This window comes from Triturus cristatus, chromosome 3_1, assembly GCF_964204655.1.
Source record: "Triturus cristatus chromosome 3_1, aTriCri1.1, whole genome shotgun sequence".
NCBI classification, from domain to species: domain Eukaryota; kingdom Metazoa; phylum Chordata; class Amphibia; order Caudata; family Salamandridae; genus Triturus; species Triturus cristatus.
Window position 1 is genome coordinate 512,762,689 of NC_140583.1, and position 23,048 is coordinate 512,785,736.

The window sequence follows — 23,048 nt, forward strand, 5'->3', positions numbered from 1 at the left end:
TTCCTGAACTTGTTTGTTTATGAAAACCCTCACATTGTACTATTTAATCCACTCTTTTTATTTAAAAAAAAACGAATTATTTTCCCATACAAAAGATTCTTATATTCTCTAAATACATGGTTGTTGCCCAAACCTTAACTTATTATTTGCATCTAGTGTTCTCAAGTACTACCACTACACATTGATAGATTCCAACGTTCAGGCCCATGTATCATGATTATCTCATACCATAGGTGCCCAGAACATGAAAGAATAACTACGAATTGCTAATATTAATAGCTCTCTCAGACTAGCATGTGGCAATAAGCAGTGCTTTACAAAAAGCAATTAAATTATCGTAAAATATAGTGCTAGAGCTTGCAGCATCCCAGGAGTGGGCATCATCGTGCAATGTATGTTCTTAATAAACTATACATTTTGTGAGGGCCAGCATTTTGCCAAGGGGCATAATATTGTGGATGCCCTTCATATGCCAAAAATGACCACCGATATGCCAGAACCAGTGTTATGCTAAGATGAATCATGCTACAAATACCACCCATATGCCCAACACTACAACCAATATGCCAGAACCAGTATGTTCTCACAGAGGAGGCAAGAATTGTTCCAATGGGAGCAGTCCTGCTCGAACTGTCCGGCCAGGTTCCCTTTGAACTGGAATACAAGCAACCCAGGGCTGGATTCACCCTAGTTATGGCTCATCAGCCAGTTAACCAGTGAATTCGCAGGCATAAAGTAAAGGGATGGCAAAGCAGCAAATTCATTCAGGCCCAAGAATAAACTGAATAGCCCTTTGGAGTGACATTCATTGCACCCAAAGTAAATAGAGATTTGAGACTAGGTGGCAAAATGCCCTTAAAACACAGTTTCAAGACTTATCCAACATATTGGTTGGGGAACATCTGTACTCACACAAATCATGGAAAGGTTGAAGGCAGTTAGAGAGTCCCAGAGACAACCAGTTTCAAATTACTCCAGTGATCCACAAAGCGACAGAAAAACAGAAACGCCCATGTTAGACCTGGCATCCTTGGCGGGGTTCTTCCCTAGCACTTTATCTTTAACACTCCTGTTTTGCTGAGAAATGTTTTTGCTGCCTTTAGGACGACTAACCAGAGCTAAAGTCCTTCTGCTGTCTCCTTAAAACATGAGAAAACTTGTTTTACATCCAACTGGCCTATTTAATTTACTTGTAAGACCATAGTAAAGTGGTATTACAGATACCCAGGGCCTGTAAATCAAATTCTACTAGTGGGCCTGGAGCACTGATTGCACCACCCGCTTAAATAACCATTTAAACATGTCTAAGGCCTGTCATTGCAGCATGGCTGAGCAGTTTTAAACTGCCAATTCAATCTGGCAAAATAAACCTTTTGCCTGGCCCAAACCTTCCTTTTTAATACTTACAAGTCACCCCTAGGGTAAGCCCCCAGCAGCCCAGAGGGCAGGGTACAGTATATTTTACAAGTAGGACATGTGCTCTTAAGTTTTAAATGTCCTAGTAGTGAACAACTTCTAAATTCTTTTTTTTACTACTGCAAGACCTACCTCTCCCAAAGAATAACATTGGAGATATCTTATTATATTTAATAAGCTGTAACTTCCAAATGGGAGCGGTAGACAGGTCGAATTAGGTGTCTAAAGAATTGCCATTGAAAGCCCTCTTTAATGTCAATGTTGGATTTTTAATCACAATTCTGAAAATGCCACTTTTAGATAGTTGGCACATTCTTGTCCTAACCATTTAGGACCTGCAGCCCGATCCTGGGTCACATGACTAGGTGTACCTGGCAATTGGACTTTGTGTACTACTCCAGACAGAGACAGAGGGAAAATAGGTGTTAGCAGCATGGGCCACTCTGAGTTAAAGAGGGTAAGGGGCTGTCACATAAAACAATTGCACATCACAAAGGCTCTGCTTGAGAACTCTCACAAAAGGTGTGTCACTAATCTTTTGTGACCCAAGAGAAGCTGGGGCCAGGACAGGGAGAAAGGGAGAGGCCTGACACCTCAGAGCGCTGGAGACCTCTTGAAGCTTCCCTCACTTAAAAGTGGCCAACAGGCATACATATTGGACCCCAGACCCCTAACTATCAGTACACTTCTAGACCTGTGCACTCTGCCAAGAAGACAGATTGCTGCTGAAGTGACTGCCAGTTTGTATGATTGCTGTCCTGCTGTGCTAACCTGCCATTTTTTTACCTTGGTGAGAAGGACTCAGCCTCCATCTCTAGACCCCACAGTGACTCTATGGGTAGCTGGCTGGTCTCCTGATCTTAAGCCCCAGGGACATAAGGGGCATCCAACAACCTTGAACCGAGCACCTAGGCTCTTCTATCTGTAAATCCTGCCTTCCCAAGTGGTGCCTCCATGGTCCTGGAACTTTGGAAGTTGGCCTGGAGGTGCAATTCCAGTCTGTCTGTGCATTCAGCAGAACTGATGCATCTACTTTGTGGCGCTTCGCTTGCAGCTCCAGCGCATCGCCCATGCTGCCCGATGCATCACCATCGGAACTGAAAAATCTCCTCTGCTGCACAAATTTCCCCAACACAAGGACTTTGCATCATCCATGCAGCCCATTGGATCCGCTGCTATGCAGTCCATCTCCATGCAAGAACATCTCCTCACCCAACACAGCCCATCAGAACTGCCTTTGAGTGGCACATCTCCACACAAGGACATCACATTGTACTTCATGGCTCCCCTGAACCCCCCTGCCTGACACATCTCCTTGCCCTGACCTCTCAGTGCCTGTACTGTGGGACTCCGCATCTCTTTGCAACCAGGATGAAGGTATAGTGTTCAACGGAACTAAGTGGGTCCCTGTAGCTGACCTGTGCTTTATCGTGGTCAACCTTAACTTGTGACTTTGTCCTGGTCTGGCAGGACCAGGTAGCCGCAGTTGGTGCTTTGTGCTTTTTGGCGCTATTTTCCTTGAAATCTTTAAATTTGCATATCTCCGGGTCTACTGATTAGACTCTTGTTATTTAGGTCTTGATTTATTTATTACATCTACTCTATTGTTCTAAGTAAGTGTGGGATTTGCTTTGTGTTTTGTTGTCACTTTATTACTGTTTGAAGTGCTACATAAATACACATTGCCTGTACGTTAAGCCTGACCGCTCTTTTCCAAGCTACCAGAGCGTTGGACACAAGGTTAATTTAGGGTTTGCTTATGACTTCACCCTGGCAAGGATTGTGATTTCTGCTTAAGAAGGGTCTCACTTCCCTCAATCAGTAACCAAATTTCTTACAGTCTACATGAGTGGGACACTGCAGACATGAACTATGCACAAACAAGGTAGATCAAATACTAGAGGCTGTCACCTTCATGAGAGAAGCCTTTGAGTCCAAAATAAATACTGCAATTGTATATATCGGCCTGCTACCAGATGATTATTGAAAATTGTCTGTCTGGATCAAAGAGACGAGACCAACTTTAGCCCAGCTGTAAGCTGACATGTAAGAGGTGCAAAATGCAGATTACAACTTAGCCTAAATGTCTGAGGGGGCTGGGCCGAGGATGCTGAGTGCTGATCCAGGTGCAACAATTGAAGATTAATATGCCTGGCGGAAGAAGTGGAGGGTCAGTGAATGCTGAACTACCTGGAGAAATGTTGGAAACTGAGGTAGTACTAAGCAGAGCTAACACAACCCCCACCAGGAGTCAGCCATCGAGGTCCCCATCAAGACCTCTGATAGCCTGAACTTCACTATTGGAAGGAAAATATTATACTGCTGAACATATCATCGGAGTGGTAAACAAAGTAGTCCACATGTACCCAGACTACACAGCAGCAGTTCAACATTGAAGAGATTTGTTCACAGCAGTCAAAAGACACCTGAAAGATTTGAAATACATGCTGCTCTTTACAGTTAGACTTAAGGTCATGCTACATATTAGCAACTAGGAGAAAGTCTTTGAAAACCCTGAGTAGACATGAGACTGGGTTGGGGAAATGTAAGAATAGAGAGGGGTAATAACCAGGGGCAGCATCACCATACCATGCCCACCCCACCAAAAGTCAAATAATTGAATGGAAAATAGTGGCAATAACCTGTGATTGGCACCATTCCTTAAAGACGACCCACAGCCAATCGACACAAAATCAGTACTGATATCTGAGCATTCTGAAATGGATGAGAAAGCCCTTTCAGTGCTGACACTGAGATTGATATTTAAAGTTCATAGTTCCATTGTGATTGCTGCTGAACCTTTACTCTAACAGACTTTTTGACATGCTTAATACCCAGAACAAGCAGGCATCACTTCTAGATTTCCAAGCTCCAATTTAGCAGCAGTCATGAAAAAAGGACGATGACAGTGGACAGCCAGTTTAGCAACAGACGGACACCACCCTCTCAAGCTACTCCCCTAGATGGGACAGAAGTAGGGATGGACAATCATTAAGCTTTGATTACTGGGCGGAGGGTGGTTTTGTCACAGCCTCAGTTTAGAGGAAATACAGGAACGTTTTGTGTAAGGAGAAGAAGTCAGAATATAACATGCCTTGCTCCACATTTTAAATTGGCCACACCTGTATTGCAGTGTTTAGTTTCTAAAAAAAGATTTTTTTTAAAAATGAGTGCCTTTGCCCAATGCTCTCTGCTCAGCAGCCTGCAGCCGGTGCTATTAAATGTCAGTTAACCGAATACCAAGGCTATGCAGTATTCAATCAGCCTCAATCCTCCTGAATCCACCACCAGACACCTCCTTCCTGTTTATCTCACTCTTTCTGCTTTCTCCCTTCCGGAAGGTTTTCGGTCTTTCTCTTCCTCCTCCTTTCTTCTCTGTGTGGTTTTCTCTCCCTTGCTCACGGGAAATGTTTGATGAGGGAAAATAAGTACTGGGCCCTAAAAATGAGTGCCAGCAACCACATGCTCAGAATAAGCACTGCTGTATGGTACACACATGTAGTCATAGGAGGGTTTACAGTGGCGTGATTGCATCAAGAAGATCCATACAGAGGAATTCATACCACAGTAATATAAACTTGAGACATAGAGTGTAAGGTGCATGGGTACTAGCACATGTTTAGTGTGTCTTATGTAATGTACATTTCCGTGGAATAGACATCCCAATGTTTTTAAGTATTGATTTTGATTGTTTTTTAAAGATTAGTTCTGGATTTTGATTGATGATATACTTTTGTGCATCGTTTATGGTTTTTATAGTGACAAAATAAACATTATTGATTGAAGACACATTGGGCCATATTATCAAGGAACGGCGATAACATTATCGTCGCATTAGCGGCAGGAAACTGCCGCTAAAGCGGCGATAATGGGCTTGATAATATGCCCTTGTGAATTCCCATAGAAGCCTATGTTCTGGTGTGAACCTGGGCTTCTATGGGAATTCACAAGGGCATGTTATCAAGCCCATTATGGCCGCTTTAGCTGCAGTTTCCTGCCGCTAAAGCGGAGATAATGTTATCGCCGTTCCTTGATAATATGGCCCATTGTATCATTGGATTACATCACTGCTCCACAACCGAGAACCCCTGATACCCTCCTTGTATTCTATGGAACAGTTTGAAAATGTGTTCAGGTTTTTGACCACTCTTCCCATAGAAAAAAGGCTGATAAATACTGCCTACATTTAGAATCTGGCAATTCCCTTCCAAAGATGTCTTACAATAGTAGGGTTAAAAATTGGGTTACTGGTTGACTGGGGTGTGAGCCCTGGTCAAGCGCCAGCTACAATCCAAGTCAGCGTAAGGAACAGGTGCACCCTAAATTAACTAGTTCTAACCCTCTGGTAGCCTGGCACAGAGCAGTCAGGCTTAACTTGGAGGCAGTGTGCAAAGTATTGGTGCAACATTTCAAACAGTAAATCAGTGAAAATATCACATAAAAAGAATCCCTTCCAAGGTTAGAGAACTAGAGTAATTTCAAAACAAGTTAGAAGCATAGTACTTAGTTTAATAAATGCAACAATGCCAATACAAGAAAAATCCAATCAGTAGAACTGAAGATATTGAATTTTAAAGGTTATAGTGAAAAATAGCACTAAAAAGCACAAAGCACTACTGGGGATATATGGTCGCACCAGTCCGGGGCAAAGCCATAAGTTCAGGCTGACCTCGATGGAGAGTGGGCGGCTACAGTGACCCAATTAGACCAGCTAAACAGAGTATCCTAAATCCTAGTTGAGGACCATTGCATGGATCCGCAACCAGGTTTTGAGGTGCGGCGAGGCTGTGGTGCGAGGTACTTTTGCATCGACATTGAGGATTCCGTCGTCATGGCTTGCGATGTGACGTCTGGTGTTAATGCACAGCTTAGGTGATGCTTTGATTCTAATGAAGCAATACCAAAGGGGATGATGGACGGAGCGTTTGAGCAAATCAATCACTCACCCCCAGTCAACTGATCTGGGTTTCATCTGTCATCATTCTTTAGCTCACTCCACCACCCCAGTTCAGACATGGCCATATGCAAATCAGTCTGACCCTGTACCTCATGGGAACAGTCCAGCCCGAACTGCCAAGCCATGTCTTCCCTGGACCGGAAACAAGCATCCTGGGACCGGTTTTGGGTTCTTAACCCTCATCAGCCAGGCTATCTTGAATCCAGTGGCAAAGTGAGCAAGGGACCCACGTCTGGGCATACCCTGCCAACTTAAGGCGAATAAAGCGATACCAAAGGGGATGATGGACGGAGCATTTGAGCAAATCAATCACTCACCCCCAGTCAACTGATCTGGGTTTAAGCCACCATCATTCTTTAGCTCATTCCACCACCCCAGTTCAGTCATGGCTATATGCAAATCAGTCTGACCCTGTGCCTCATGGGAACAGTCCAGCCCGAACTGTCAAGCCATGTCTTCCCTGGACCGGAAACAAGCATCCTGGGACCGGTTTCGAGTTCATAACCCTCATCAGCCAGACTATCTTGAATCCAGTGGCAAAGTGAGCATGGGACCCACGTCTGGGCACACCCTGCCAACTTAGGGCGAACAAAGCGATACCAAAGAGGATGATGGACAGAGGGTTTGAGCAAATCAATCACTCACCCCCAGTCAACTGATCTGGGTTTAATCCATCATCATTCTTTAGCTCACTCCACCACCCCAGTCAGTTCTTTTTGCATTTGATTCTAATGAGCCATGAAGCAGTGATGGAGAGTCTTGGCATCATCATCAAGGCTGCTGTTGATGAGTGATACGAGGAGCTGCACTGAATAAAGAGTCATGCACTGGCTGTTCTGAGGACCATGCGTCGGTCCCAAGTTGTGGGTTGGGTCAGTGATGAGTGATGGGTCCAATCCATGCAGCAGCAGCGCTGCATCTGTTCTGCTCAGGAATGTGCTGCTCAGAAGAGATGTGCTGGTTCTCCTCGGGGATGTATCGCTCCACAGAGAAGATGTGCGAGTTCCGCTGGCAAGCATATTAGGCCCACTCCGAAGGGTCCAGCGCTGGAGTGGCACCATTTGGCAGGGTAGACTCACAAATGGCAGAGTCCAGGTGCAGGGGTTTGAAGCCTGTTATGTCCCTGAGGCTTCAGATCAGAAGGCCAGCCAACCGGCCCATGGAGTCACTCTAGGTTCTGGGGTCAAGAGGTGCAGGTCCAGTCCTTCTCACCCAGGTAAGAGGGCAGCAGAATAGCACAGCAAAGCAAGAGTCCAGCAGAGTAGTAGTCCAGCAGAGTGGCAGTCCTTTAGCAGCACAGCAGCCCTTCTTCCTGACAGAGTAGCCACAGGTCCAGAAGTGTATTGAAATGGTGGTGTCTGGGGTCCTTCTTTTATACACAGTTGTGCCTTTAAAGTGGGTGATAAACTTCTAGAGTCAAGCCTTTTAAATGAACAGATGTTCTGCCCTGCCAGTCCTGGCTCCAGACTAACTGCAGGGGGTATGCAGTCCTTTGTGTGGGGACAGGACAAAGCCTTTTCAAGTGTTGGTGAGGCCAGGTCCAGCACCTCCTTTTCATCATGTCAGTGATGGCCCATTCAGTCACACCTAAGCTCCCATTGTGCGTGGCTGTCTAGCAGAAGTACACAAAGCCCAACTGCCAATTACACCGAGTCATGTGACCAGAGACAGGCTGCAGGCACTAAATGACAAAGGCAAGAAAATCCCAACTTTCTAAAAGTGGCATTTTCAGAAATGTAATTTAAAATCCGACTTCACTATAAATTAGTATTTTAAATTAGGATTCCAGGGACTCCAGACTTGAACCAGTTATATCTTTCCATTTGGAAATGGTAATCCCAATGTTATCATATGCGAGGCGCGAGGTTGTCCCAAAAAGTATCGCGGGGTGTGGGGCAAGTGGTTGGGGGCAGTGGGATGGTTAAGTGGGGGATGCCAAACTCATCTCTTTCTGTACTTAAAAGTCCTGAACGCTTTGATATTCGTGGCATTGGTTATGACCTGTCACATGTAATGTACATTGCTGATTTGCTGGTGTTGTTTACTGTCAAAACAATAAATTTTGCATATAAAAAAAAAAGTACATGTCCTGCTTTTCAAATACATTGTACCTTGCACTCTGGGCTACCCAGGGCATTCCGTATGGGGTGACCTATATGTATTACAAAGGAATGTTTGGGCATGGAAAAAGGTTTATTTTGACGGGTCGAAATGGCAGTTTAAAACTGCACACACAGGCTCTGCAACGGCAGGCCTGAGCCATGTTTAGAGAGCTACCTAAGTCGGTGGCACAGTCAGTGCTGCATGTATACTTTAAATGGGTTACTTATAAACAAGGGGAACACGTTAGGTAAGAAGGACCTAGGGTATTTACTTATTTCAAAAAACAAATGGTCCTTCGAAATCAATTTAGTATAGGTAAAATAAATATAGACCAGAATCAGTACTATATTACTTAGAAATGTCCAGCCGGACATGTAAATTTAATGTTCAATGTAATGAATTGGCTATAGAGCAAAATGAATAGAGTGGGACACAGTCCTGTGTCCTTCAACAGACAAAACATATAGGGGCAGATTTATGAGCCCCTTGCGCCACTTTTGCGTCACTTTTAACATGGGAAAAGTGACGCAAAAGTGGCGCAAGGGGCTCATAAATCTGCCCCATAGAACATACAAAGAACTATCACATGTGTAAAGGGTTTTTCAGGCTAAACAACCAAGCTTTACGCCGATCGAGAGATGGAGGGAAAGCTATTTGGAAGGTAAACAGTCATGCACAACTTTTAACTCATGTGTTTAACATGCATGCTGTTGCAACAAGTCGACAACGTTTCGATCTATTACATAATATCTAGATCATCATCAGGACTAATTAATAACAAGCCTGAGAACGTGATGCCTGTAAGAAAATTGGAAGGAACAGGAGGGGAAAGAAGGAGAGAATTACAAATTTCGCAGAGACATAAGAACAGTGTGACTTAATTTGTAAACAGTGCACCTAGGTCAGTATATACAGGTTATCTCAGAAGGAACTAGCACTTCTAATCAAGCCAAAGAGCGTTTTAGACAATGTCCAATAAGTACAAGCAGCAACATCGTATCAGGAATATGGTGGGGCCAGGGGTGAAAATTAACAATCTAAATTACTGTGCAGGCAAGTTGCATTCGCAGCTAGAATAACATTGAGCTAGGTGAGGGATAGTGGGGAAGACACAGGGCGCTGGGTGGCGGAGACAATGTGGTGGAATAGTTTGTGACAGGCAATTAGAAGACTAAAAAAGTGCTTAGTGGAGCGGCGAAACGTTTACCGTGAACGAGTACGGTGCTCGGTCTGTCCAGGCGTGGACAAGAAGGGATAGACTTCTGGAAGGTATCCCCAGGAAGGCGTTAAAGGAGCGTCCGGGGTACAGGATTTCTAGGGAGAGAACCATCCGGGATGAGGAGGGGAAGGGGATGTGAGGAAGTAAGCACGAACCACGGGAGTAGAAACTCACCAGTTAGTGCATCCGACTACGTCCCGTCAATAAGTTGATGACTGCCAATGTGCACAGGTGCGTATGAGTCCGGTGTTCCATGTTGAATGGGCGTCCGGGTTATAGGACTTCTAGGGAGGTAAGCAGCCGGAATGAGGAGGGGAAGGGAATGTAGGCACGAACCACGAGAAGTAAGACTCACCAGTTAGTGCAGCCGACTAACTCCCGTCAAGAAGCTGGTTAGTGGCAATGGACGCCGGTGCGTGTGATTCCGGTCTTCCGTGTAGGGTGAGACGGCTTGCCGATCACAAGCATGGCCTGCGGTGTAGGGGGGGGAGAGAGAGGGGTTACGATGAGGAAAAGTGCTGCGAGGGCGGAGCAGCAAGGGGAGCATGTCCAGAGCTTACCTTCCTTGGGGATGAGGAGTGCGATCGCTGGTGTGGGTAGCTCGTGAGGGACGAGTCTAAAGAGACGGTGTGGGGCACGTGATCATGCGCGTTGCGTGCGTAGCGTGCGTAGAAAGGTGCACCCGTCAGGAAGAGGGAAGGAGTGGCGGCCATATTGGGTCAGTGGAAGTAAAGTAAGAAAGGGGCTAATATACGTGATGTTGCAGTGGTGGGGAGGAATGAAGGGAGCAAGGTCTCAATGATACGCAAGTCATGCACTGGTAGAGATGGAAGAATTCAGAGGCAGTGTGCATGCTTGCCGAGTGCGTGCTAAGAACGCAATAACGTGAGGAGAGGGAATTAGGTAGCAACCAATTGTGTCAGTGGAAGGAGTGATGAGAAGCTGCGGAGCAGTGGCCTAGCGGATTTCTTCTCAGGGAATTTGGTAATAATTTAAAATTAAACATAATTTTCAATTACATTTAAGGCAGGAAGGCAAGACACTAATTGGAGCACAGTATGCACTCAAAAGAGGTGAGCACCAGAGGACAGTGCTAGAGTAAGGTCATCCAGTCCTCATTCCTGTTGAGGCCATTACGTAGAGTGTCCAAGCGGATGATCAACTTGAGCTCTTCTCTGTTAAGGATCTGTGCCAGGTCTGCGCCCCTCGGTGGCAGTTTGATGATTTTTAATACAGTCCACTTGATCTCATTGTCCTTGTGGCCAGCATAATTGAAATGTTCGACCAAAGGCGCATTTGGGACGTTGCAGCGGATCCTGCTGCGATATTGTCCAATCCTTGTTTTGATTTTCTGGGTGGTTTGCCCAATGTAGTTCTTGTGGCAGGGACATTGGATCAAGTAGATTACGTTGCATGTATTACAATTGGAAAAACCATTAGATTTGATCACAATATTGTCAAAGGAAAAGGTTTTTCCTTCCATTGTACATTCGCACATATTGCAGCTGCCACATTTCGCATGTCCTGTCAAAGGTGTGAGGCCCCAATGTGCGTCTAGTTTGAATGGAGGAGTTGTTCTAGGAATTCTGCTCGTACTAGGTGGTCACCCAGGTTGCAATTCTTTCTGAAAGCAAACAATGGCCTTTCTAGGTTTAGAGTTCCTACATTTAGTGTAGGCCAATGTTTGAGGATAGACTTGCGGATGGGGTTGGAAATAGCAGAGAAGGTCGTGAGGCAAACTATCCTTTTTGTATCATTTTTGGGTTTGGGTGAGAGAAGGACTTCCCTTGGGCAGTACCAAGCTCGTTTCTGGGCATTACGTACCAGGTGCTTGGGATAACCACGGGCTTTGAGTTTGCCCGAAAGCACCGAAGCCTCTAGGAAGTAATCTTCCTTGGAGAAGAAATTACGGCGGATCCGTAAGAATTGGGAAAAGGGTAGGGAGTCCCGCAGAGCCCTGGGTTGATTACTCTCATATCTCAACAAGGTGTTGCGTTCAGTTGGTTTTCTGTAGAGTTTGGTAAAAAGTTCGCCATTAGAATGGTATATGGTTAGGTCAAGAAAGGGGATCGAGAACTGATAAGAGAGTGTGAATTGAAGACCCAAACAATTATTGTTAAGCCAGTGCAAAAAATGGTTTAGGGAAACCCCATTGTTTTGCCAAATTAGGAAGACGTCGTCAATATAGCGACGCCATAGTTTTACTCCGGAGTAAAAAAGGTTATTAGGTGTCAAGATGATGGAGGTTTCCAGAGAGTCCATAAAGAGAATGGCCAGATTGGGGGCAAAAACCGCATCCATCGAAGTGCCTTTGACCTGTTGGAAAAATTCATTGTCGAAGCTAAAAAAGTTTCAAGTCAGACATATTTCAAGCAGTTTGAGTAGAAATAGTGTGGGGACATTGTGTGGTCTGGGCCTGAGCTCCAGGGTTCGTTGAATCACTGTTAAGGCTAGCTTCTGTGGGATGTTAGTGTACAGTGATTCGACGTCCAGGGTACAGAGCAAATTATCAGTAGTATTAAATGGGAAATGTTCCACCATATTGATCATATCCATGCTATCCCTGATGTAGCACTGGGTTTCGGGTACAAAGTCTTTAATAAAGAAGTTAACATATTGGCCAAGTGGTTCCAATATGGAGCCACAGCCGGAAACTATGGGGCGGCCAGGTGGAGCAGTCAGGTGTTTGTGGATTTTGGGTAATGTGTAGAAAACTGGTATTCTGGGTGATTTTGAATCGAGAAGAGCCATCATTTTTAGCCTCAGTGGTAATATGAAGGATAAGCCTTTGTAGTTCCTTAGTGGGGTCCGTAGGGAGTCTACAATAGTGGTCTGTGTTGTGGAGTTGGCGAAGTATCTCAGCTTTGTAGGAGTCTAATTCTTGTAAGACAATACCGCCGCCCTTATCGGCTGATTTAATGATAAGGGAGTTGTTATTTTTGAGAGTTTCAATAGCTTTTTTTTCCGGGAATGTTATATTGAAAGGGATGAATTGTTTTTTGTCCTTGAGTGCATTAAGGTCTTTCAGGACCATTTTTTCAAAAGTAATAATTTCACCCGGTAGCATGCTTGCTGTCAGGGAAAACGTGGAAGAGGGACGAAATGGTGTGTTTGCAGTAGACTCAGGTGTGGGACTCTGCAAAAAGTAGGCATGAAGACGGAGCTTTCTGAAAAATCTAAGCAATTCGGTATGTAATTCGAGATAATTAGGGTGAGTAGTGGGGACGAATGACAGGCCTTTGTTAAGAAGTGATAATTCAGGGTCAGCTAGGTTATGTGTAGATAAATTAAAGATAGGGATGGTGGTCAAATCCTGAGTTATATTAGATTGAGTATCTACCATTGGTAAAATTTTTGTCTGGTCTGTCGTTCCCCTGGTGGGTTGTACCATCGTTGCGCCCGTTTGACACTGCCCCGTTTTGGTTGTTCTGTTTGACCTCTCCCTAAAAAATTTGGATTTCTGGAAGAAGTGCTCGCTCCTTCCCCTGAGTCTGAATTCTCAGAAGATTCTGCTGAAGTATCTGAAAAACCTACTAAGGTGTTACGTCTATTGAAACGACCCCAAGGTCTGCTGTTTTGGGGTTTCGTATATGTCCTATTAGTATAGAAGTCTTTCTGTAGGTATGGATAAGTGCGTTCAACAGAATATGCTTTAATGTCCTTTTTTACTTTGAGAGACTTTTTATTTTGTTAAATTCTGTGAAGGTCGTCCACAGTTTTCTGTACTTCCTCAATCAGTTTTTTACCTTCTGCTATTGAACTTGATTCCTTTATCTGTTTCTCAATCTCTAGTAACTCCTCGTTAAGTGTTTGCAATGTTTCGGTGGCTATATCGATACCAAGGACTAACCAGTGTCTTGAGCACGTAGTGCCAATGTAGCTGAAGTTGTTAATGTACTTTGGGTTATCTGTGAAAATGCCCGGAATATTCCTTAGCTGGAGTCCTACTGGAATTATATCTGCTTTAAGGTATTCTGTGAGCATCAGAACCATGAGTTGAAGACGGACCTGTTTCTTTTTACATTTCTCTAGTTGCACTGATAGGGAAGTGTTTATGCTAGCCGGGTTGTCAATTGGGTCTGTGAATAGTGATAGGCCTTCGCAGATTTTTTTGATATATTCATCTGAATATAACGGTGCATGGTCTGACACATTAGGTGTGTGAAGACAGTTTAACAGGGAAGGTAAGAACAGGGTAGAGCCCACTCGAAAGGAGGGGAATAGTTAGAACATCCCTTACAATCCAGCGATTGTGCTAACCAGGTTACTTATACACAAGAGGAACCCGTTAGGTAAGAAGGATCTAGGGTATTTACTTATTTCAAAAAACAAATGGTCCTTCGAAATCAATTTAGTATAGGTAAAATACTTTAAATGGGCAGCATTTAATTAACAGTTCCTAGGCACATGGAGTGCACTTTACTAGGGACTAATAAGTAAATTAAGTATGCAATTTTGGTAGGAGCCAATATCACCATGTTTAGAGGAGAAAGGACATGCACTTTAGCACTGATTCTCAGCTGTAAAGTTCTCAGGGTACTACTCCTAGCAAAAAAGAGGTCAGAAAAAGTGGAAGAGGAAGGCAAAAAGTTGGGGGAAGACCAACCAATGCTGACAGGTCTAACAAATAGTTACAAACAAAAGACAAGCATTAACTAAGCCAATAGTTCTGGCATTGGCCACAAGCTATGGCTATGTGTTGTGCCATGGTTTTTACAAAACATAGTTTTCAGGGAAACTGCTGGGCACTCGTCAATCTAAAAAAATGACTAAAGCAAAACATTTTTGTGGTCTGCCATAATTGTCCATGGCACTTAAGTGAACTACTTTTTTGTAGATGTGCTCCATGAGGAGGGGCAGAATAATGTCACTCATGGCAAATTTAGTCTGAAAGTGGCCTGATTTGTTGTAGTGGTCAGAAGAAAAATATGAACAACACAATAACAGACCAATGATGAAGAGGGCTTTCTGAAGCCCATTTAAGTAAATATGTTATACATATGATTTTAGTAAAATCAAAAAGTCTTGTCTAGTGCCAGACGTAAAAAGGGACATTCTTTACACTGACCCACAGGATCACCAATTTGTATGCTTTATTGAGAAATCCAATTACAGCTGTTCAGACTTTTCCTGAAAAATTGGGTCATTAATTTAGGTTGCAACTTAAATGATCAAGGAGGGGGAACTCATTCACAATAGAGTTCCATCCCAGCAAACATTATGGACTGTCCACCCGATTTTGATTACTACATTTTTGCTGTGATCAAACTTCTCCGACAGCCTCACAGAGTAAAGGGTATCGGAGAGTTGTCTATATGACTGCCAACCTAATTTAGATGTGGGGTAATGTTAGAAATGGGGTTTCTGGTGGCTAAGGTATACACCCAGGCCAGGCAGAACTCACCATTCTAGTCAGGGTCATCTGTATACACAACTGAGATAACCTGTGGAATACTTCCCTCTGGAAGACTGCGCAGAGTAGGCAGACTTATTAAAAAAGGCGATGCATAAAGTATTTGTGCAATACACACACACGTAGTAACACAATGAATACACCAAAAAAATAATCCACACAGGTTTATAAAAAACGTTTATTATATTATGAACACATTAAGGCCAAAACTTCAACAATCTAATGAGTACTTTTTGAGTTATGAATACTTTCAAGTCCTTAAAATAAACACTGTGATAGCTGCACTAATGATCATTTATCATATGGGTACTTTCAAGTGTTACTTCCTAGCATGTGCGGGTCCAGATAATGCTCAATGAGGTACCATGTGGTGCTTTCAGGGGTTACTCAGTACTGTAGGATTTAGGTACTTCCGGCAGCCCACAGCAAGCAAGTCTGAAAGTGGGACATTGCACCAAACAGTACCAGGGCTCTGTCTGGAGTAGAAGGAGCATTGGAACAGGTTTGGCGGGCCTAAGCAAAGCAAAAGGGCCCCAAATTCGGCAATCTCCCTCTCGGCAGGGTCCTCCATTCTGGGACATGATGAGTGCCGATGTCAGCATGCAGCACGGCTTCTTCTGATGGGGGCAGACTGGTCCGATATGACATCACTGGTTAATCTTTGGTCACCACAGCAATGCTGGGGTCCATGCTGGAAGGCTTCCTTCTGCAGTATGGCGCCTGCTAGAACACCGAAATGGCAATCTCAAAACCACAGAGTGCGGATCAGTGTAACATAAAATTGCAGGTCAAAAGCAAACACTGGACCTGTGTAGAAAGAAGCGTTTGGTCTGGTTGGAAAGTGCAGGTAAGACGCAAAAGCTGGACCTTTGTAGAGTGAAGCACTCGGTCTGGTTAGAAAGTGCAGGTCAAAAACAAATGCTGGACCTTTGTAGTGCAAAGCGCTCTGTCTTTCAGAAGTTAAGTCTTTGATGGCCCTGAGACTTCAAGAACAGGGGGCAAGCCCTCGGAGAACTCTTTAGGTCAACACATCACAAAGGCAGCAACGCAGCACAACAAGGCAGGTAGCAAAGTGTCTGTCCCTCCTGCAGCTCAACAAGCAGCAGGCCAGCACAGCAGAGCAGTTAGCAGAGTGGCAGTACCTGCTGGCAGCACAGCACTCCTTCTGGCAATGTGCAGATGTAGAGTCAGTGGTGTCTAGTTACAAGCCCAAATTGGTGTCTGATATGCAAGGGCAATAGCCAGTAATGTGGGGGTGACTTCAAAGGAGCCCTCTGGAGTGCACAAGGATCCCTTTCAACTCAGTCCTGTCTGCCAGGCTGTCTGTGGGTGGGTGATCAGCACCTTGTGTGTGGGCAGGACACTACCTATTCAAGTGTAGCGTGAGCCCTTCCGATCCTTCCTAGCCCAGGAAGAGCAATCAGAATGCAGATGAATGCAGATGCAATTAAAGGACCTGTGTAGTGGCAGCCTAAGGTAATGCAAAAATGTACCTGTCATCCAGCCCAGCCTAGACTTGTATTGGAGACAGCCTGTCAGGCACAAATAAAAGTGAGTGCATAGAAATGTCCACTTTCTACAAGTGGCATTTCTAAATATAACAGTAAAGTCAAATCGAACTTCACCAGTAAAGAGGATTACCAATCCAAAAATATAAAACATGAAAAAGCTACTCCTCTCTGGTCAGGAATTACCACTTAAAGAAGGTATGAAGAAATTTCCAACGTTAACCTATGAGAGGGGCAGGCCTCACCGTAGTGAAAAAATAAAATAGGCTGTTTTTTACTACTAGGAAATGCAAAACAGAAATGTACATGCCCTACTTTTTAGTACATAGATAGCAACCCGCCCTTAGAGCTACCCAGGGTCTACCTTGGGTAAAGGGGGAGTTTAAGGCTTGGCAAGTACGTTGAAATGCTAAGTTGAAGTGGCAGTAAACTGCACATACAGGCACAGCAGTGGCAGGCCTGACAGGTTTGAAAGGCTACTTCTGTGGGTGGAACAATCAGTGCTGCAGCCCACTAGAAGAATTTAACTTCCAGGCCCTGTGTATATGGTATAGCACTTTACAGGGGGCTTACAAGTAAATTAAATATGTCAATCAAGTATACACCCATGTTTAGGGAAGAAACACATGCACTTTAGCACTGATAAGCAGTGGTAAAGTGCTTAGAATCCTAAGGCCAAAAAAAGATACAGCAAAACGTGGAGGTAAAAAACAAAATGTTTGAGAGAAGACCACTCTAAGGATGCCAGGTCTAACAGGGACATATAGCAGTTTATGAATGCCTGTCACCACCAGAAAAAGCCTGGCGGGCACTGAAAAGTGCTCAATGCCCCCCTCACCATGGGAGAATCCTCCCATGGCGAGGGAGCATTGCTTTATTAGTTTACAAATAGAAAATCCTGCTTAGGAATTTTCTTTTTGAAAATGAAAATAAATTGTAACTTTGCCATACGCATCGGTCTTGTTTGACTGAGTCATCCAGCAGAGTTACAGTGACCTGGCAGAAACCGCCTTGATGGCTGTTCTTGTCAATGCTTTGAATATCCACCGAGCCAACGGTCTTTTCAAAAATGTTTGGTCAGAACCTCCGTCAAGTAGCAGAGTAATTTGCTCGGTCACCCTGAGGGGGACGGACCACTGGCTCAAATATATATCGGCCCCTAAATCTTTATCTGCGTTTTCCTTCCAGCACGCTGGATGTGCTTTAAATGGAATGCAACTATGACGAAAGGAAAGGTCTGAGTATTTTTCATACTACAAAGACTTCTCTCAGCAAATTTACAAGTTTCCTTGACGTGGACAGTTATCGTTATTTAAATATTCTGATTAGAGCTTCAAACAGGGACTATTCCTATTGAGATAGGTTGTTACACCCTGGCCCACCCAAGGTCATTCTCTGTTGGTCTACTGGGAACATTGGGTCTAAATGAACTTTAATGGTCTATGGACTATGAGAGGCAATCGCCAATAGACAAAATTATTCTAGGTCTAAGAATCGACAGTTGGCGATGACGTTCTGACTGATCTGGATCAGGATAACTTACAAAATAGGTGTGAATTTCCTTGTATGGTAATTATGCAGAATTTTTAAAAGAATTATCCACACATCCACAAAATTGAAATCGGGCATTTAATACTATATTTTTGTGTGAAATCCATCTTTGTAAACAGCAGCCGACTTTGTCTGGTCATTGGCGTTGTTCCAGTGCTCCCATGAATGCCTTTAATTACATGACAAGGGGTAAAGGCATAGGGGCATATTATCAAGCCAGGCGATAAAATTATCGCCGCTTTGGCGGCAGTAAACTGATGCTAAAGCGGCGATAATGGGCTTGATTATATGCTCTATGGAATTCCAATTGAAGCCCATGTTAGATGTGAAGGACATCTAACATGGGCTTCAGTTGGAATTCCATAGAGCATATTATCAAGCCCATTATCGCCGTTTTAGCGGCAGTCTTCTGCCGCTAAAGTGGCGATAATTTTAACGCCTGGCTTGATAATATGCCCCATAATTTTGAGAATCTCGAGTAATAAGCACAATGCGAAACGCCAGAATTATGACGGCATCGCAAACATTTCAGCCCTGCCTACATTAAATACAAGTAAGCCATTGCTGCACTATTATGTTGAGATCCATGCAATAGCTCATTCATTGCCGCATAGCATTCCCAAGGAACATGTCCGATAACTGCTGAAGTCACAGGTGTGGCATCCTGTGGGATGCTGTTGCTTTTTCAAGCTAAAAAAATAGCTAATTAGCCAATAAACCAATATAATTACGTCATTACCTGATGAAAAGTATAGCCGGCCACTCCCTCTGTAACGCTTTGAGACATTCACACCAGGACTCCACTAGATGTTAATATTTTGTACTGTTTCAATACAAGGAAAATAAATGTAAGTGCCTAATCAGTATAAGATAATTCAAGTTGCATAGTGGATAAGATAATGCTGTCCCTTTTCTGCGCAGGCTGTGGATAACCAGACTTCAGTACAGTTACCGAGGAGCGTCAAGGGTATCATGGACACGTGGGTGCTCCAGATGGGGTTCCCCGTTATCACTATCAACACTTCGACAGGGGTAATCACCCAGCAACACTTCCTCCTGGATCCTGAATCAGACGTCACTCGCCCATCACAATTTAAGTAAGATTTGATATGAACATAAAAAATAGATGCTTTAATCAGACCTGAATTTCCTACATGAAGTGCTTTAAAATGGAAGTACACGGATGCAGTGAGAGACCAGCTTGATCTTTGTAAATAAGCTGTGTGTAACGGTGTGAGGCCTGCAGTCAAATGTAGGTAACAACATCTGCCTATTATCTAGATCAAACACCCTCTATTAGGGGTGAGAGGAGAGTCGATTAGGGGTTGGATGGTGGAGAGGTGGGAGGAAATGTGGTTATCACATCTACTCCCCATGGGTATTTGGACAAGCCAGGACTGCGTGGTTCCTGATCAGTGCACTGACTGAAGCTGACGTCTGAAGGTAGGATAAATACTGGGAAACACTGCTGTTATCCCTATAGGGCTGTGACACAAAATTGTGTGCTGACCGAAGAGCCTCCTGGACCTGCCATAGGTCCGCTTCTCATCCATCCCTTCGCATGGAAACTCCTGAGTTATCCACCCACTTGTCTATTGATCTTACTGCTGGAGTCTCCCTTCCAGTGCCTAATTTGTGGCAGTGTTTGCTGATGCTCGGCACCCACACTTATTTCATAACACCGGTGCAGACTTATAACAGTTTATTACATGCTGATGCTGACTGACTACTTTTAAATAGGGCACATCATGGGAGTGTTTAACAGTGTAATATATTAAAAGGGTAACACTACCCATGTGCCCAGGCCAGTCTTTACCGGTTTGGATAACTTACACATTTTCACATTTCAAGGATTATGATTGTAAGAGGTAAGTGCTGTTTTTGGCACATACCCAGAGTAGGCATAGGCAGTCTATAGTGCAAGCTGTAGTGGTATTCTGAAAAATATCATGGGCTCTTGGACTTTTTTTGTTACTCCCTTAGATGTTTTATGTCATATTAAAAAAATCCTTGGCCTGAGAAACTTTTTTGTTCCAAAGACATCCAGAGGACTGGGACAAACCTACCTAATCTATCCGATGGAGGTGTGTTGTCACTGGGCCAAAGATTTAGGTTGCTCCCACTTTAAGCTTTTCCAGAGAAGCAAATACAATTCAGTGGGATGTTGTGGAGAAGATCTGGCATTGTGGATTCCTATTTATCCACAGCAAGCAGCCTTGCCCTGCTGGAGAAATCTGAGCTCCAAAAAAGTGACTAAATCCGAATGTAGAAATCTTCACCAGGTGAAGGTGCCAAATTACCTTCCTGGCAAAAGACCTTTTTGGATATGAATTTTGAATTTCTCTTAAATTTCCCACCAAAAGATAACAGCTTTACTGTTTTTTATAGCTGTTGGGCCAATCGCTCCCTCCATTGCAATCTTGTATGGTGCCTTTTTTGCATGCGAATCATTGCACATTCAGTGTGTTAAAGACAAGAGAACAATAGAGATAGTGGCTGATTGTTCGCCTATGCTCTCTGTTCTTCAAATAACCCATGAGAGAAGGGCTCAATGTTCGCCTTCTCTATGGTCCATTCGTAAGGGCATCACAATAATTCAAAACATCACAGGTCCGCATACCTGATGGATGCCTCTGGACACAAGCCTATTGCCCTTCAACTCATATGAGGTTGGACTATTACGAATACTTCGTCTTGGCTGTGTACTACTTTTTGTCCTGAGTAAGACCCACCGTCACACATCTTACCTACGCAAACAAAACTATAGGGTCAAAACGTCAAGAGATATCCCCGCTCATGCCCCACAACCCACTCAGCCCTAAGAAAAACCTGAAATAGAAGGACTGAGAAAAGTTGAAAAACTGTTTAGGGCCAGATCTTTCATTTTAAGTCTTGGTTTCTGTATATTATATGTACACTTTATGTATTATATCACATGGTCACTGGTGTCACTTTGTTCACGTATTTCACCTTATTTACATGTCACCTTTTTGGAAATTGGAATAATTTATAAATGACAGCCAGTAAATGAATGGGTAAATATTACACATTGAAATAATTCTAGCTTTTGTGTTCCATTCTTTCAAGTCTTAAAAGAATTACCTAGACTCTAACTTTGCTGACTATTGCCTTACATGTATCAAAACAATTTGGTTGTTTTTTCCCGACAGAAACACTTGTAGTTCTTTTTGCTAATTCCCAGATTCTGAGGGATACTGGGTTACCCCATTGACATTACTGGTTTGTTGCATGCGCAAGCGTCAGTAGCGGGTGCCTAGAATAAATCAACATTCCATTGATGAGTGTTAACTTTTGTTTCTGGGCCTCACACTGTAGAATAAACTGAATTCACAGATGAGAATGATTGATTCACACACCCTTTTAGCAAGACCTTGAGAATATGCTTTTTGTTTGGTCTCCATTGTGTAGACTAGTGCTGTCTTCTTGGGTTTTGTTCTGTAGTGGCAATCATGCTAGGGATTTGTTCTTTAGTGCCAGGGTGCCAGATATGGTATTTGTTGTAATTTACAAGAAATAGAATCAAGTTAAACACTCATAGATTCCTCCGATTCCATACACCATCTTGTTAGTAAGGCTGAATCAGGTTGCTGATCTGCCCGTAGCAATAAACTGTACAAGACAGAGGCTACTTGAGATGTTTTATGTGTTGCTCCAGAGCCCTGCAAAGGTTCAAACTCCAGATTGTAGAGTTCTTCCTCTTCTATTCAGTCCAGCTGCTCCTTCAACTGCATGAATTTTAAATGGGGCCAGGTTTCCTTAGCCACGCTGCAATAAACAGCAAAAGGTTTCAAGTTGGCCTATATAGACAGATAGGAGATTGATATTCCTGGGGAGTGCATTCCTATGCTAAGAGATAGTAAACCTTTCATGCCTTTCTACCACTTCTGTTGTGCAACAAATGTAATACTCTAGTGGCTCTCAAGTGATCCAACAACCTTCATGAACTGAGAAGAGACTGCTGAGTCCCCCAATTATGCAACATCTGATGGGAAGTCTTGTCACATCGGGATGGAATGGAAACTTTCTCTCTCTCTCTCTCTACCTGAGCTTGTCTACCTATTTCCTGAAGAAATAGCCTGTGTCATGCAGGGCCACCTCAGGATGATGTTAACATTCTTTAAGTGGCTGGAAAGAAATAATAAACCAAATCTGGTTCAGTTAGAGAATGTTCTGCCACTGGGTTATTTATTAAGAAACAAATGAAACTGCTTTCTATGTTCCACACCATGTTTGTTTTCAACCTAGTCAGACATGTAGTTGCAGTTACCTAATGGTTAGTGCCCATAGCAGTTAAAATAGTACTTTTTAAATGTAGAATCTGGTAGTCAAACAACATAGCCTCCTCCACAAGTACCCCCTAGGTTGCAGATTCTGTGGCATTCTATAACATTATATATATATATATATATATCAGATATGCAGTAATCAATTGGAATATGTCTCTTTCAGTAATCATAATATTGTTTTTCATAGGGAACTACTAGTTCTATTAACCAATCCTGTAGCATTTTCAATTTGAATCAGGAAATGTGTCTTCGCTCTCCCTTTCTGAAGCGACTAGACGCTAGAGCGCTCGACCTCAAAGCTGGGGAACCGGATTCGAGTTTCACCAGGAACTATCAACATCCTGTGATTCTGGGTAAATCACTTAATCTCCCCATGCCTAAAAAAAGGAATGTGTCCATCTGTAATGCTACATGTACGAATGTACAGTGCTCTGATAACTATATAAAACACACACAAAAAAAATCCTTCTTCAAGTACGGACAAGATCCTCCCCTACCTAGATGCCAGGAGGATCCTCAGATCTTACCTTGACTACACAAAGGCTGTTGGAGCATCAATAATGTTATTTGTCAG

The 23,048-nt window shown here is 43.5% G+C and overlaps 1 protein-coding gene across 1 annotated transcript in view; it reads left to right on the plus strand.

Annotated features, from left to right (window-relative positions):
• Positions 1-23,048, plus strand: part of LOC146860509 (aminopeptidase N-like) — a 368,609-nt gene that overhangs the window by 85,250 nt on the left and 260,311 nt on the right. Inside the window, exon 10 of the mRNA XM_085644421.1 lies at positions 19,089-19,264. Coding sequence (XP_085500547.1) covers positions 19,089-19,264 — 176 coding nt within the window. The remainder of the gene's footprint in view (positions 1-19,088; positions 19,265-23,048) is intronic.